This window comes from Choloepus didactylus, chromosome 5 (assembly GCF_015220235.1).
Source record: "Choloepus didactylus isolate mChoDid1 chromosome 5, mChoDid1.pri, whole genome shotgun sequence".
Lineage (NCBI taxonomy): Eukaryota > Metazoa > Chordata > Mammalia > Pilosa > Megalonychidae > Choloepus > Choloepus didactylus.
Window position 1 is genome coordinate 62,935,272 of NC_051311.1, and position 16,191 is coordinate 62,951,462.

Sequence of the window (16,191 nt, forward strand, 5' to 3'; positions counted from 1 at the left end):
TCACAATTAAGGATCAGGGGTGACCCTGTACATGAGACCCAATCAGAAATTAACAAAATAACTGTTTTTGCAACCATGGATCTTGGTAGAGACTTCTTACAGATGATCACTGTCATCTGTCAGAAACGACTGCCTCTCATTATCAAGAAACAGAAGGAAAAACAAAGCAAGCAAAGAACTCACCATCCACTCAGGCATGTGAAAAGCTGAGGTGCCCTCATTACTGTCCCACTTCTCCATAGTGCAGGCTTGGGTAATATATGTCCTGAAGCAAAATGGAAAGCTGGTTTGGAAATGCCAGGGCTATCTAAGTGCCAAAAAGCAGACCCAACCTAGGATTCCAGAAGTTCACAGTGGCTAGCAGAAGCTGCACATCCCTTCACAGAGGCTTCCTATTCAAATCAAGATCATCAGTCAACTGACAAGTCCCTTTACTTGCCAGCTTCAAAGCTTTCTTCTGCTTCTGAGTCAAAATCAGAGCTGATGCAAAGTTCTACACCCAGGCACTGTACTTCCTACAGGGCACTCACTATTTAACACTACCCAAACACGCTCCCCCCACCTCCCCAATGGGGACTTTCTGCAGCAACACAATAAAAAGTCACCAGACTTCCTTTCTTTTCCTTTGTGTAAGGCACTTGTTAAATATTCTCCCACCCCTCAGGACACGTCACTGGAGGTTCTGATAACAAGATCAATAAGGATCGAGGTCAAGAAGGCACTCCCTTCTCAAAAGTTGCTTGGTTTGGATCAGTGCAATAAACAGGCGTTTCCTTGAAATCAAGAGTTCCTTATGGCTTTCAGATTTAAACAGCTATGCAGAAGCTCCCCATCTGCTCACACCAGGGGCCTGGCACCAAACTCCAGCATATTTCAAGTTAAATTCTTTTTGCATGGAAGGTTTGGATGGAGCCAGGGAAGATCTTTTGCAAAATCAGAACTTAGAAGCTCTGAACAAACTTCTGGGATCACAACTCCCTCTGCTGGCTTCCTGTGCTGTGTACATGTGGGTCTATGGGCCCTCAGCTACAGAAACAACAGGTACCAACTGTAAAACTGCTTCACTGAGGCTAGTCAGGAGCTACCACAGTGCAGGTTTAGAAGTAAGCCAGGGCTTCCAATCAAGACTAGAGCTGCCTCAAAGTCCCCTATCCAATCCCGGTTTTCCCTCACAAGTCTGGTGTCAGGGGGAAACAGAATGCCAACACAGTATCACCATAAGAGACCTCAGAGACAATATTTCCTTTTTATGTCTCCATACCAGCTCCCTCTTCTCCATACACTTCAAAAATTTGGAAATAATACAAAACTAGAAAAAAAAAAAGGTGATCTGATCTATTTTACCTACTTAGTTCATTCCTGAAGTATATTATCCAATAAGAGTGCCATAGGTTTCAGGTACAAAGGAAGCCCAACAAGATTCTAAGCTTCATTCCTCTAACAACAGGAAGGTCAGGAACAGGTACAAAGAGAAGAGAGAATGGCAGAGGTGGAAAATAAGTAGTCATTGACAAGGAGCTATAAAGTGCAGCAGTTTGAGTGACGACAATATATACAGAAGGTTGCTGAAATGCGGGGGAGATGAGGTCTCAGTAATCTTCAGTTACTGTCTGTGGTCCACTTTCTAATCTAAATTTCTTAAAATGAGAAGTCACATCTGCTGCCTAACTGTCCAATGGTCTCTCTCACCTGCACTGTAGTAAATGCAATATTTCTAAAATCAAAATTATTGTTCTATCTTTCCCTTCATCCCCACCTTCCAAACAACACTTTCTTCTCCTCGCTTTTCTACTTGTGCTCATGATGCCACTGTTCCCTCAGCCAACCAGATATAACACCTTAGTTGTCTGTGATTTTTTTTCTCCTAGTGCCCAGAACAATCAATTGCCAATTATTTTTGTGCTTTACTCCACCAAGCCTCTCACCTATCTCTCCTTGTTCCTTTCTCAGCCTCTTAAAAACCTTCTATAAATTCTTTCCAGGATGATCTCTCATAACTTATCCCTATGTCTACTCTATCCACCAGCGAAGTTGTATTAGCTCCATTTTCTGAATGTGAAGACTGTGCAGCACGTTCATTAAGAGCAAAGGCTTTGGAATAAGACAGATCTGGGTTGGAATCCCAGCTCTGCCACTTATTTGACCTCTCTACCCCTTCAGCTTTCTTCAGCAGAAGTAATATTAGGCCTCTCACAGGATTGACACGAAGATTTAAGAAGTGTACAAACACAAAGCATGTAATAAATGGGGGTGCTTACGTGTGTCTTTATTATGCTGTGCCCTCTCCTGCCTCAGTGCCTTTGCTTCTGCCACCTCCTCAAGTTGGAATGTATTTATTTCTTTTCTGCCTCCACCCCATCCTCTTCACTTATTCAAATTCTTCAAGATTCAGTTCAAATGCGAGTTCTGCCATGAAACCTGGCCTCAGAAAGGGATGTCCCTTTCCTCTCACAGTGTTCTTGGTTACATGACTATTTAAACACATCCTCATGTTACAGTTACTTGAGTACATGTGCTACCCTTGCTAGGTTCCAGGCTCTTCCAGGGCTTAGCCAGCTTTGATTTGCCAATAGCACCTGGCACATAGTAAGGGCTAAAAAATGTCAAATAAGCTTTAATATTTTGTATGCTGTACATATACGTTATAGTATTCTGGGGGCAACTTTCATAATCAATATATTTATATCCATTTTATAGGATTTGGAACATTATTTTATATTCACAGGGGCTTAGAAATGTTATTGACTACAGTTATGATTTATTTGATGAGTGCTTAAGTAAGGTTATAACCCTTAATTACAATATTTTCTCTGCAGGAATATATAATCCACTTTCCATTGCTTGATCTGCATCATACTGAAGCTTTTAGGAAAAAAATCAAGGTCAAAAGTCCATTTTGCTGCCAGACTGGAGCCCAACTCTTCTAGTATTTCCAGTTACTAGATTATTGGTACTCCAGTTTATATTCTCTACATAATGATTTATTAAATAAATAGAAGACTTTTGTCTCATGTTAGTGTTAAACACAATAGAAAATGACTTTTAAAGAAAATCAGGGGAGTAAAATAATAAACACTAGTAAAATATATCATTTCAGCAGACTAAACTAAATGTTATTTTAGTTGTGACATATTTTAAATGTTCTTAATATAGGTTTTAACTTAATTGACTTCACTGGAAAACTGTAGCCTCACTACAACTTTTTGTCATGATTCTAAAATGAAAATAAAATTGTAGCAATTAAATTCGAGAACTGAAGTTCTATTAACTAACCAGGACTGCACTAGGTATAAGTACTAGTCATAAATTTGTTTCCAATGTGTTTTCATTTTACTATAAAGTGTCTTAGAAGATATACCTATAGCAAGAGCAGGGCTAAGACCACTACACATGATACAGAATTCTTAAGATTTAGGTAAGGATTAGCAACTTCAAAAAAAGTTACAGACTATACTCACTTCTTACAGCTTTCTGCTTTTAAAAAAATTTACCAAGTACGTCAATAGCTCAGAAGAATCTCATTTTCACTCCAAGAAGTACAACTCAGAGTTCTCTGTGTCAGTTGTTTTCCTAACACTGTGATTTGATAGTGTATCGTCATCAGTGAGAGCGAGCCAGATGACCTGAAGCCAGAGAGAACAGAATATATGCTCAGGGCTAAAGGGGAAAGGACAAGAAGTTATTATTTCCAGCAGTCAAAGCCAGGAAGAACCAGCCCATGGTGAAGAAGTAACTACAGTGGTACAACAGTTTTAAACAGTAAGTGATGAATCTGAAACCAAGAGTGTCACAAGGTATAGGGCAAGGAATACAAGAATGTGACCTCGTCCTCTACTTCTGGAATGTCATCAGTCGTTTTATTAGACTTTGGCAAGTTGCCTAATTACTCTGTCCTTCATTTTTCATATAATAAAACAAAGGGGGAGGGGGAGAGAGAATGGACTGTGGAAGGTTAGAACTGGTTCCTTCCAGTTCTGACATTCATTATTTTTAATCCATCTGATTTCTCTGAGGCCATAAGAAAAAACATACTATTCTGGTCTTTACTTAGTCACCTAAGTAACAATTTATTATAGAGGCTAAGCCTACAAACCAACTGAGTTCAAAGTTCAATCTGGTCAATTATGAGATTGGCAAGAATTGCTAGACCTCTCATCAACTTTGCCCCTTCAAACCTGAAATGCCAGTGCTACCAGAGCAACTTCGTTAAATTCTCCTCGTCTGTCCCACAACCTAAATGTAACAGCATACTTCAATTCATTTAATTCAATTTATTTATGCATAATTATCATCAGCATGATCATTTAAAAGTCTGATTGCATCATCCCCCTTGTTTATAATGCTTCAATGGCTCTAAACTGTCATCAAAATAAAATCCAAACTCCTTACCATGAGTTTGTGAATGCTAAAGAAGACACCATCAAACAGCAGCTAGCTAAGAACAAAACTGAAAATGAATAAAATATAGGACAGGCACCTGAAGGGTAAAAGGAAGAGAATAGAGAACTAGGTATGAGTAGGAATTATAGAACCATAAATAGAAACATCACAATAACAAAATATACCTAGTGTAGCTAAATGCACCTCCTTTCCACTGACTATCCAATCTGTGTTTCTCAGATAAACAATTAAGCAATAAAGAGAACATAATTCACTAAAGCGGGCACCAGACCACCTTTTCCCTTCCCTAAGTGTTCTAGAATCTGGGAGTGGAGTGTGGACTAAATTTCTAAATTTCCCTGACACAGCTAATATTGCTCCACCTTAGGTCAGGGTTCAGTTTGCTGTACAGCTAGCACCACTGGCAAAAACTGTCCTCAAAGAGAGGTCAAGCTTAAACTTAAAAGCTTCTTATATTGTTCAACCAGAACAAGAGTGAAAAGGAATTTGTATTCAAGGCCCTCAGTTTTATCACGGAATTGGGGGAAAGGAGTAAAATTGAGGCATAGTGCCATTAAATAAATGTAGAAGTAGACTTTTCACTATATTCCTTTTTCTAATAAACTTTTTTATTGAAGCATAACTTACCTATAAAAAAAAAAGTACACAAATCAAAAAGTTACAACTCAACCAGATTTCAAAAGTCAACACGCAACTTATGCAACCGCTACCCAGAGAAGGAAACAGAACATTACTCAGAGCCCTCAGAGCCCCACTCAGTTCCCCTCTGAGACCTTAGTCCCCTTTCCCTTCCCCAAAGGTAATCGTTATCCTGATTCCTATCACAATTGATTAGTTTTGCCTATTTCTGACCATGATATAAATATGAGAAAATATGCACTCTTAAGTGTCTAAGTTTTTTTGCTCAATATTGTGAGAAGTTATCTGAGTTTGTTGCAAGTTTGTTCATTTATCCCAATGTATGACTATACATAATTTATTAAATCCATCCTACTGTTGACGGACTTTTTGGTTACAGTTTGGAGCTGTTAAAAATAAAATAATTATGTACCTTTTAGTGCGTAGCATGAAAATAATTCTGTTGGGTATATATCTAGGAGTGGAATTGTTGAGTTTAGGGTATACACATGTTCAGCTAGGTAGATAATGTCAAACAATTTTCCTAAGTAGTTGTGTTAATTTATACTCTTACCAGCAGGGTACATGAGTGTTGCAGTTGCTCCCTATCCCTCCGGATCAATAGTATTGTTGGTCTTTTTAATTTTAGCCATTCTGGGTAGTGGTGACAAATCTGCATGTCACCACTACCATTCCACCAAGCACACTTTTTTATGCTTATTGGCTACTTGATTAACCTCTCTTGTGAAGTGGGCTTTCAAAGTCTTTTGCCTGTTTTTCCATTCGGTTGTCAGTCTTTCTTATATTGATTTGCATGAATTAGTTATATATTCTAATTGTGAGTCCTTTGTGGTTATAGATCTTGCAAAACATTTCCCACTCCGTGGCTTACTGTTGTCTTTTTGTTTTTATCTTTTATTTGAAATAATTTTCGACTTAGAAACAAGTTGCAAAAATAGTAGAGTTCCCATATACACTCCACTCAGCTTCCCCTAATGTTACCATTCTACATAACCTTGGTAATTACCAAAAGAAATTAACGTTAGTATAATAATATTAACTAAACCTGTTTTTCCAATATGACCACTTTCAATTCCAGGATCACACAGTCCATGAAGCTGTCATGTTTCCATAGTCTCCTTCCATCTATGATAGTTCCTCAGTCATTCCTTATTTTTCATGACCTTGACCCTTTTTTTTCCTTCTTTTTCTTCTTTTCATACAATTCACCCAAAGTGTACAATCACTGTCTTCTAGTATATTTACAGAGTTGTACATACATCACCACAATCAATTCTGGAACATTTTCACCCTAAAACAGTTCACTATGTTTTACAGTCCCACATTTCATCCTCTAGCTTTCCTTCTAGTGACACACACAATGCTAAACTTCCCTTTTTAACTACAATTGCACCCACATATCATCACTGTTAGTTATAATGTGCTCCCATCACCTCCATCCATTTCCAAAAATTTACAATCAACCTTATTACATATTCTGCACAAATGAAGCATCAGCTCCCCATTCTCTGCCGTCATTCTATCTCCTAGTGACCTATGTTCTAGATATTAACACCATGAGTTTGTTAGTTGTACTTAGTTCATATTAGTGAGGTCATACAATATTTATCCTTTTGTATCTGACTTATTTCACCCAACATAATGTCCTCGAGGTTCATCTATGTAGTCACATGCATCATGACTTCATTTCTTCTTAGAGCTGCATAATATTCCATCTTATGTATATACCACATTTTGTTTATTTATTTATTGGTTGATGAACACCTGGGTTGTTTCCATCTTTGGGCAATTGTAAATAATGCCACTATGAATATCGGTGTGCAAATATCTGTTCACATCCCTGCTTTCGGTTCTTCTGAGTATATACCTTAGCAGGACTGCTGGATCAATTATTTGGCAGTTCTACCCTTAACCTCCTGAAGAACTGCCAAACTGCCTTCCATGGCAGCTGTACCATTCTACATTCCCACCATCAGTGAATAAGTGTTCCTATTTCTCCACATCCTCTCCAATGTTTGCAGTTTTCTGTTTTTTTTTAAATAGTGGCCATTCTAGTAGCTGTGAAATGATATCTCACTGTAGTTTCAATTTGCATTTCCCTAATAGCTAGTGATGTTGAACATCTTTTCATGTGTTTTTTAGCCGTTTGTATATCCTCTTTGGAAAAATGGCTATTCATGTCTTTTGTCCATTTTTAAAATTGGGTTGTCTTTTATCATTGCATTGTAGGATCTTTTTATTTATCCTGGATATTAAACCCTTATCAGAAATGTGGTTTTGAAATATTTTCTCCCATTGAGTAGGCTGCCTTTTTACCCTCTTGACAAAGTCCTTTGAAGCACAAAAAGTATTCAATTTTGAGGAGGTCTCACTTACCTATTTTTTTCTTTCATTGCTTGTGCTTTGGGTGTAAGGTGTAAGAAACCACTGCCTACCACAATATCTTGGAGATGCTTCCCTACATTTTCTTCTAGGTGTTCTATGATTCTGGCTTTTATATTTAGGTCTTTGATCCATTTTGCATTAATTTCTATATAAGGTTTAAGATAGGGTTCCTCTTTCATTCTTCTGGATATATCCAATTCTCCCAGCACCATTTGTTGAACAGACTGCTCTGTCCCAGTTGGGTGGACTTGGCAGCCTTGTCAAAAATCAATTGACCATAGATGTGAGGGTCTATTTCTGAACTCTCAATTCAATTCCATTGGTCAATATGTCTTTATATACCAACACCAAGCTATTTTTATCACTGTAGGTTTGTCACAGGCTTTAAAGTCAGGAAGTGAGAGTCCTCCAACTTCATTTGTATTTTTCAAGAATTTTTGGCTATTCAGGGTCCCTTGCTCTTCCAAATAAATTTGATAATTGGCTTTTCCAATTCTGCAAAGTAGGCTGTTGGAATTTTGATTGGTATTACATTGAATCTGTAAATCAATTTGGGTAGAATTTACATCTTGACATCATTTAGTCTTCTTATCCACGAACATGGGATGTCCTTCCGTTTTTTTAGGCCTTCTTTGACTTCTTTTAGCAATGTTTTGTGGTTTAGTGATGTTAATACAGATCACTTGGTTAAAATGGTATCTGTTAGATTTCTGCACTGTAAAGTCACTATTTTTCCCTTTGTAATGAATAAATATCTTCGGGAAGATAGTTTGAGACTATCCAAAAATCCTGTATCTCCTCAAACTTGTGTGCACTAATTTTATCCAACTATCCCGTATCTCCTCAAACTTGTGTCCACTAACTTTAGCACTCATTGGTTGATCTTGACTGCAATAATTATTACTGTGGTGTTCTTATGGTGATTTTTATTTTCTTCATTCTCTCATTAATAGGGATTCTTCTATAAGGAATAACTGCCCCTTTAATTAATTAATTAATTAGTATGGATTCATGAATATATATTTTATTTTATAGGCTATAATCCAGTACTATTGATACTTTGTTGCTTAAATTGTTCTAACTTTGGCAACTGGGAACCCTTTCATGTTGGCTCCCTTGAGTCCTGGCTATTCTTGGGCCTTGTATTTCCATATAAATTTAAAAACTATTTGTTAATTTCTAAAAAAAAAGTACTGATAGGATTTTTATTATAATTGCATTGAATCTCTAGATCAATCTGGGAAGAACTGACATCTTTACAATATTGAATCTTCTATAAAAGATATAAATATGGTATATCCCCCCATTTATTTAGGTCTTTGTTTTCTCTCAGTTACATTTTATAGTTTACTGTGAAGAGTTTTTGATGATTTTTATGCTCATGTAAACTTTCTATCTCTACAAATTTCACATAGTAATGGTTTATTACAAGTACTGAGAAAAACATTTTTTTAAATATATTGACCTTATATCCAGTGACTTGCTGAAATAGTTTTATAGTAATCCTTTTTCCCAATGATATTATCTAGAAGATGATAACTTTTCCTGTGTGACAACTTTTCATAGATTTTTGGAGTGCCCTTAAAAATATCTTACATGTACAGAGACCCTTCTTAATCAACATGAACTAAGTGTCTCTATTTCAATTAAGAGATCAGAAGAGCCTAAGAAGCTCCTGAATTGCTGTTCTGTTTTCTAATTTTTCTGAAACAAGAATATATTTCTCTTGAAATTAGAGAGAAAGGGGGAAAGAGAGAAAGAGAGAGAGAGAGAGAGGGGGCGGGGAATACAGAATAATGGCTGCTGGAGATGTCCATGTCCTAATCTCCAGAACTTTTGAATATTTTAGGTTACACTGCAAAGGGAAATTCAGGGTGTAGACAGAATTAAGGTTGCTAATCAGCTGACCTTGAGAAGGGGAGATTATATTGGTTTATTTGAGAGGTCCCACAAGATTCCTTATAAATGGAAGAGGGAAGCAGAAGAGTGAGTCAGCAACAGATTTGAGGCTGCTACACTGCTGGCTTTAAAGATGGAGGAAGGGCCAAGGAATCAAGGAATGTAGGCAGACTCTAGAAGCTGGAAAGAGCCTTTGACTTCAGAAACAACACAGCCTATCACCATCTTGATTTTAGCCCAGTGAGACCCATTTCAGACTTCTGACCTGCAGAAATGTAAGCTAATATATTTGTGTTGTTTTAAGCCATAGAAAACTATACCAAGGTGGCTCTGAAATTGTAAAGGAGGGGCTTTAGGTGTTTGGTCTTTATATCACAACACATGTAACAACACATGTATGCTCAAGCCTGATTGGCAATGTTTCATATTAAATTCTGTACCTCAAAATTAATAGTATAAAAAAAAGTACACAGAGGGAGGCGAGGCAAGATGGCAGACTGGTGAGCTGTATGTTTTAGTTACTCCTCCAGGAAAGTAGGTAGAAAGCCAGGAACTGCATGGACTGGACACCACAGAGCAATCTGACTTTGGGCATACTTCATACAACACTCATGAAAACGTGGAACTGCTGAGATCAGCGAAATCTGTAAGTTTTTGCGGCCAGGGGACCCGCGCCCCTCCCTGCCAGGCTCAGTCCCGGGGGAGGAGGGGCTGTCAGCTCCGGGAAGGAGAAGGGAGAACTGCAGTGGCTGCCCTTATCGGAAACTCATTCTACTGATTCAAACTCCAACCATAGATAGACTGAGACCAGACACCAGAGAATCTGAGAGCAGCCAGCCCAGCAGAGAGGAGACAGGCATAGAAAAAAAACAACATGAAAAACTCCAAAATAAAAGTGGAGGATTTTTGGAGTTCTGGTGAACATAGAAAGGGGAAGGGCCCTGAGGCGCATATGCAAATCCCGAAGAAAAGCTGATCTCTCTGCCCTGTGGACCTTTCATTAATGGCCCTGGTTGCTTTGTCTATTAGCTTTTCAATAACCCATTAGATCTCTGAGGAGGGCCCGTTTTTTTTTTTTTGTTTTTTTTTTAATCCTTTTTTCTTTTTCTAAAACAATTACTCTAAGAAGCCCAATACAGAAAGCTTCAAAGACTTGCAATTTGGGCAGGTCAAGTCAAGAGCAGAACTAGGAGAGCTCTGAGACAAAACGCAATAATCCAGTGGCTGAGAAAAGTCACTAAACACCACAACTTCCCAAGAAAAGGGGGGTGTCCACTCACAGCCATCATCCTGGTGGACAGGAAACACTCCTGCCCATCGCCAGCCCCATAGCCCAGAACTGCCCCAGACAACCCAGTGTGACGGAAGTGCTTCAAATAACAGGCACACACCACAAAACTGGGCGTGGACATTAGCCTTCCCTGCAACCTCACCTGATTGTCCCAGAGTTGGGAAGGTGGAGCAGTGTGAATTAACAAAGCCCCATTCAGTCATCATTTCAGCAGACTGGGAGCCTCCCTACACAGCCCAGGGTGCACGGCCTGGAAGAGGGGCCCACTTGCAAGTCTCAGGAGCCATACGCCAATACCAAGGACTTGTGGGTCAGTGGCAGAGACAAACTGTGGCAGGACTGAACTGAAGGATTAGACTATTGCAGCAGCTTTAAAACTCTAGGATCACCAGGGAGATTTGATTGTTAGAGCCACCCCCCCCTCCCTGACTGCCCAGAAACACGCCCCATACACAGGGCAGGCAACACCAACTACACACGCAAGCTTGGTACACCAATTGGACCCCACAAGACTCACTCCCCGACTCACCAAAAAGGCTAAGCAGGGGAGAACTGGCTTGTGGAGAACAGGTGGCTTGTGGACGCCACCTGCTGGTTAGTTAGAGAAAGTGTACTCCACGAAGCTGTAGATCTGATAAATTAGAGATAACGACTTCAATTGGTCTACAAATCCTAAAAGAACCCTATCAAGTTCAGCAAATGCCACGAGGCCAAAAACAACAGAAAATTATAAAGCATATGAAAAAACCAGACGATATGGATAACCCAAGCCCAAGCACCCAAATCAAAAGACCAGAAGAGACACAGCACCTAGAGCAGCTACTCAAAGAACTAAAGATGAACAATGAGACCATAGTACGGGAGATAAAGGAAATCAAGAAGACCCTAGAAGAGCATAAAGAAGACATTGCAAGACTAAATAAAAAAATGGATGATCTTATGGAAATTAAAGAAACTACTGACCAAATTAAAAAGATTCTGGACACTCATAGTACAAGACTAGAGGAAGGTGAACAACGAATCAGTGACCTGGAAGATGACAGAATGGAAAATGAAAGCATAAAAGAAAGAATGGGGAAAAAAATTGAAAAAATCGAAATGGACCTCAGGGATATGATAGATAATATGAAATGTCCAAATATAAGACTCATTGGTGTCCCAGAAGGGGAAGAAAAGGGTAAAGGTCTAGGAAGAGTATTCAAAGAAATTGTTGGGGAAAACTTCCCAAATCTTCTAAACAACATAAATACACAAATCATAAATGCTCAGCGAACTCCAAATAGAATAAATCCAAATAAACCCACTCCGAGACATATACTGATCACACTATCAAACACAGAAGAGAAGGAGCAAGTTCTGAAAGCAGCAAGAGAAAAGCAATTCACCACATACAAAGGAAACAGCATAAGACTAAGTAGTGACTACTCAGCAGCCACCATGAAGGCAAGAAGGCAGTGGCACGACATATTTAAAATTCTGAGTGAGAAAAATTTCCAGCCAAGAATACTTTATCCAGCAAAGCTCTCCTTCAAATTTGAGGGAGAGCTTAAATTTTTCACAGACAAACAAATGCTGAGAGAATTTGCTAACAAGAGACCTGCCCTACTGGAGATACTCAAGGGAGCCCTACAGACAGAGAAACAAAGAAAGGACAGAGAGACTTGGAGAAAGGTTCAGTACTAAAGAGATTCGGTATGGGTACAATAAAGGATATTAATAGACAGAGGGGAAAAATATGACAAACATAAACCAAAGGATAAGATGGCTGATTCAAGAAATGCCTTCACGGTTATAACGTTGAATGTAAATGGATTAAACTCCCCAATTAAAAGATATAGATTCGCAGAATGGATCAAAAAAAATGAACCATCAATATGTTGCATACAAGAGACTCATCTTAGACACAGGGACACAAAGAAACTGAAAGTGAAAGGATGGAAAAAAATATTTCATGCAAGCTACAGCCAAAAGAAAGCAGGTGTAGCAATATTAATCCCAGATAAAATAGACTTCAAATGCAGGGATGTTTTGAGAGACAAAGAAGGCCACTACATACTAATAAAAGGGGCAATTCAGCAAGAAGAAATAACAATCGTAAATGTCTATGCACCCAATCAAGGTGCCACAAAATACATGAGAGAAACACTGGCAAAACTAAAGGAAACAATTGATGTTTCCACAATAATTGTGGGAGACTTCAACACATCACTCTCTCCTATAGATAGATCAACCAGACAGAAGACCAATAAGGAAATTGAAAACCTAAACAATCTGATAAATGAATTAGATTTAACAGACATCTACAGGACATTACATCCCAAATCACCAGGATACACATACTTTTCTAGTGCTCACGGAACTTTCTCCAGAATAGATCATATGCTGGGACATAAAGCAAGCCTCAATAAATTTAAAAAGATTGAAATTATTCAAAGCACATTCTCTGACCACAATGGAATACAATTAGAAGTCAATAACCATCAGAGACTTAGAAAATTCACAAATACCTGGAGGTTAAACAACACACTCCTAAACAATCAATGGGTTAAAGAAGAAATAGCAAGAGAAATTGCTAAATATATAGAGACGAATGAAAATGAGAACACAACATACCAAAACCTATGGGATGCAGCAAAAGCAGTGCTAAGGGGGAAATTTATAGCACTAAACGCATATATTAAAAAGGAAGAAAGAGCCAAAATCAAAGAACTAATGGATCAACTGAAGAAGCTAGAAAATGAACAGCAAACCAATCCTAAACCAAGTAGAAGAAAAGAAATAACAAGGATTAAAGCAGAAATAAATGACATAGAGAACAAAAAACAATAGAGAGGATAAATATCACCAAAAGTTGGTTCTTTGAGAAGATCAACAAGATTGACAAGCCCCTAGCTAGACTGACAAAATCAAAAAGAGAGAAGACCCATATAAACAAAATAATGAATGAAAAAGGTGACATAACTGCAGATCCTGAAGAAATTAAAAAAATTATAAGAGGATATTATGAACAACTGTATGGCAACAAACTGGATAATGTAGAAGAAATGGACAATTTCCTGGAAACATATGAACAACCTAGACTGACCAGAGAAGAAATAGAAGACCTCAACCAACCCATCACAAGCAAAGAGATCCAATCAGTCATCAAAAATCTTCCCACAAATAAATGCCCAGGGCCAGATGGCTTCACAGGGGAATTCTACCAAACTTTCCAGAAAGAACTGACACCAATCTTACTCAAACTCTTTCAAAACATTGAAAAAAGTGGAACACTACCTAACTCATTTTATGAAGCTAACATCAATCTAATACCAAAACCAGGCAAAGATGCTACAAAAAAGGAAAACTACCGGCCAATCTCCCTAATGAATATAGATGCAAAAATCCTCAACAAAATACTTGCAAATCAAATCCAAAGACACATTAAAAAAATCATACACCATGACCAAGTGGGGTTCATTCCAGGCATGCAAGGATGGTTCAACATAAGAAAAACAATCAATGTATTACAACACATTAACAAGTCAAAAGGGAAAAATCAATTGATCATCTCAATAGATGCTGAAAAAGCATTTGACAAAATCCAACATCCCTTTTTGATAAAAACACTTCAAAAGGTAGGAATTGAAGGAAACTTCCTCAACATGATAAAGAGCATATATGAAAAACCCACAGCCAGCATAGTACTCAATGGTGAGAGACTGAAAGCCTTCCCTCTAAGATCAGGAACAAGACAAGGATGCCCGCTGTCACCACTGTTATTCAACATTGTGCTGGAAGTGCTAGCCAGGGCAATCCGGCAAGACAAAGAAATAAAAGGCATCCAAATTGGAAAAGAAGAAGTAAAACTGTCATTGTTTGCAGATCATATGATCTTATATCTAGAAAACCCTGAGAAATCAACGATACACCTACTAGAGCTAATAAATTTAGCAAAGTAGCGGGATACAAGATTAATGCACATAAGTCAGTAATGTTTCTATATGCTAGAAATGAACAAACTGAAGAGACACTCAAGAAAAAGATACCATTTTCAATAGCAACTAAAAAAATCAAGTACCTAGGAATCAACTTAACCAAAGATGTAAAAGACCTATACAAAGAAAACTACATAACTCTACTAAAAGAAATAGAAGGGGACCTTAAAAGATGGAAAAATATTCCAGGTTCATGGATAGGAAGGCTAAATGTCATTAAGATGTCAATTCTACCCAAAACTCATCTACAGATTCAATGCAATCCCAATCAAAATTCCAACAACCTACTTTGCAGAATTGGAAAAGCTAGTTATCAAATTTATTTGGAAAGGGAAGATGCCTCGAATTGCTAAAGACACTCTAAAAAAGAAAAACGAAGTGGGAGGACTTACACTCCCTGACTTTGAAGCTTATTATAAAGCCACAGTTGCCAAAACAGCATGGTACTGGCACAAAGATAGACATATAGATCAATGGAATCGAATTGAGAATTCAGAGATAGACCCTCAGATCTATGGCCGACTGATCTTTGATAAGGCCCCCAAAGTCACCGAACTGAGCCATAATGGTCTTTTCAACAAATGGGGCTGGGAGAGTTGGATATCCATATCCAAAAGAATGAAAGAGGACCCCTACCTCACCCCCTACACAAAAATTAACTCAAAATGGACCAAAGATCTCAATATAAAAGACAGTACCATAAAATTCCTAGAAGATAATGTAGGAAAACATCTTCAAGACCTTGTATTAGGAGGCCACTTCCTAGACTTTACACCCAAAGCACAAGCAACAAAAGAGAAAATAGATAAATGGGAACTCCTCAAGCTTCGAAGTTTCTGCACCTCAAAGGAATTTCTCAAAAAGGTAAAGAGGCAGCCAACTCAATGGGAAAAAATTTTTGGAAACCATGTATCTGACAAAAGACTGATATCTTGCATATACAAAGAAATCCTACAACTCAATGACAATAGTACAGACAGCCCAATTATAAAATGGGCAAAAGATATGAAAAGACAGTTCTCTGAAGAGGAAATACAAATGGCCAAGAAACACATGAAAAAATGTTCAGCTTCACTAGCTATTAGAGAGATGCAAATTAAGACCACAATGAGATACCATCTAACACCGGTTAGAATGGCTGCCATTAAACAAACAGGAAACTACAAATGCTGGAGGGGATGTGGAGAAATTGGAACTCTTATTCATTGTTGGTGGGACTGTATAATGGTTCAGCCACTCTGGAAGTCAGTCTGGCAGTTCCTTAGAAAACTAGATATAGAGCTACCATTCGATCCAGCGATTGCACTTCTCGGTATATACCCGGAAGATCGGAAAGCAGTGACACGAACAGATATCTGCACGCCAATGTTCATAGCAGCATTATTCACAATTGCCAAAAGATGGAAACAACCCAAATGTCCTTCAACAGATGAGTGGATAAATAAAATGTGGTATATACACACGATGGAATACTACGCGGCAGTAAGAAGGAACGATCTGGTGAAACATATGACAACATGGATGAACCTTGAAGACATAATGCTGAGCGAAATAAGCCAGGCACAAAAAGAGAAATATTATATGCTACCACTAATGTGA

General features: G+C 38.2%; 1 protein-coding gene across 4 annotated transcripts in view; it reads right to left on the minus strand.

The window, feature by feature from the left end:
- Positions 1-16,191, minus strand: part of AHCYL2 (adenosylhomocysteinase like 2) — a 256,607-nt gene that overhangs the window by 58,920 nt on the left and 181,496 nt on the right. For 2 of the 4 annotated variants that reach the window (XM_037836184.1, XM_037836181.1), the window contains exon 1: positions 184-487. The exons of the other annotated variants lie outside the window; for them this stretch is intronic. In XM_037836184.1, the coding sequence (XP_037692112.1) occupies positions 184-240 (57 nt within the window). In that variant the 5' untranslated portion in view covers positions 241-487. Of the gene's footprint in view, positions 1-183; positions 488-16,191 lie in introns of those variants that run through there. 4 annotated transcript variants of the gene reach the window in all.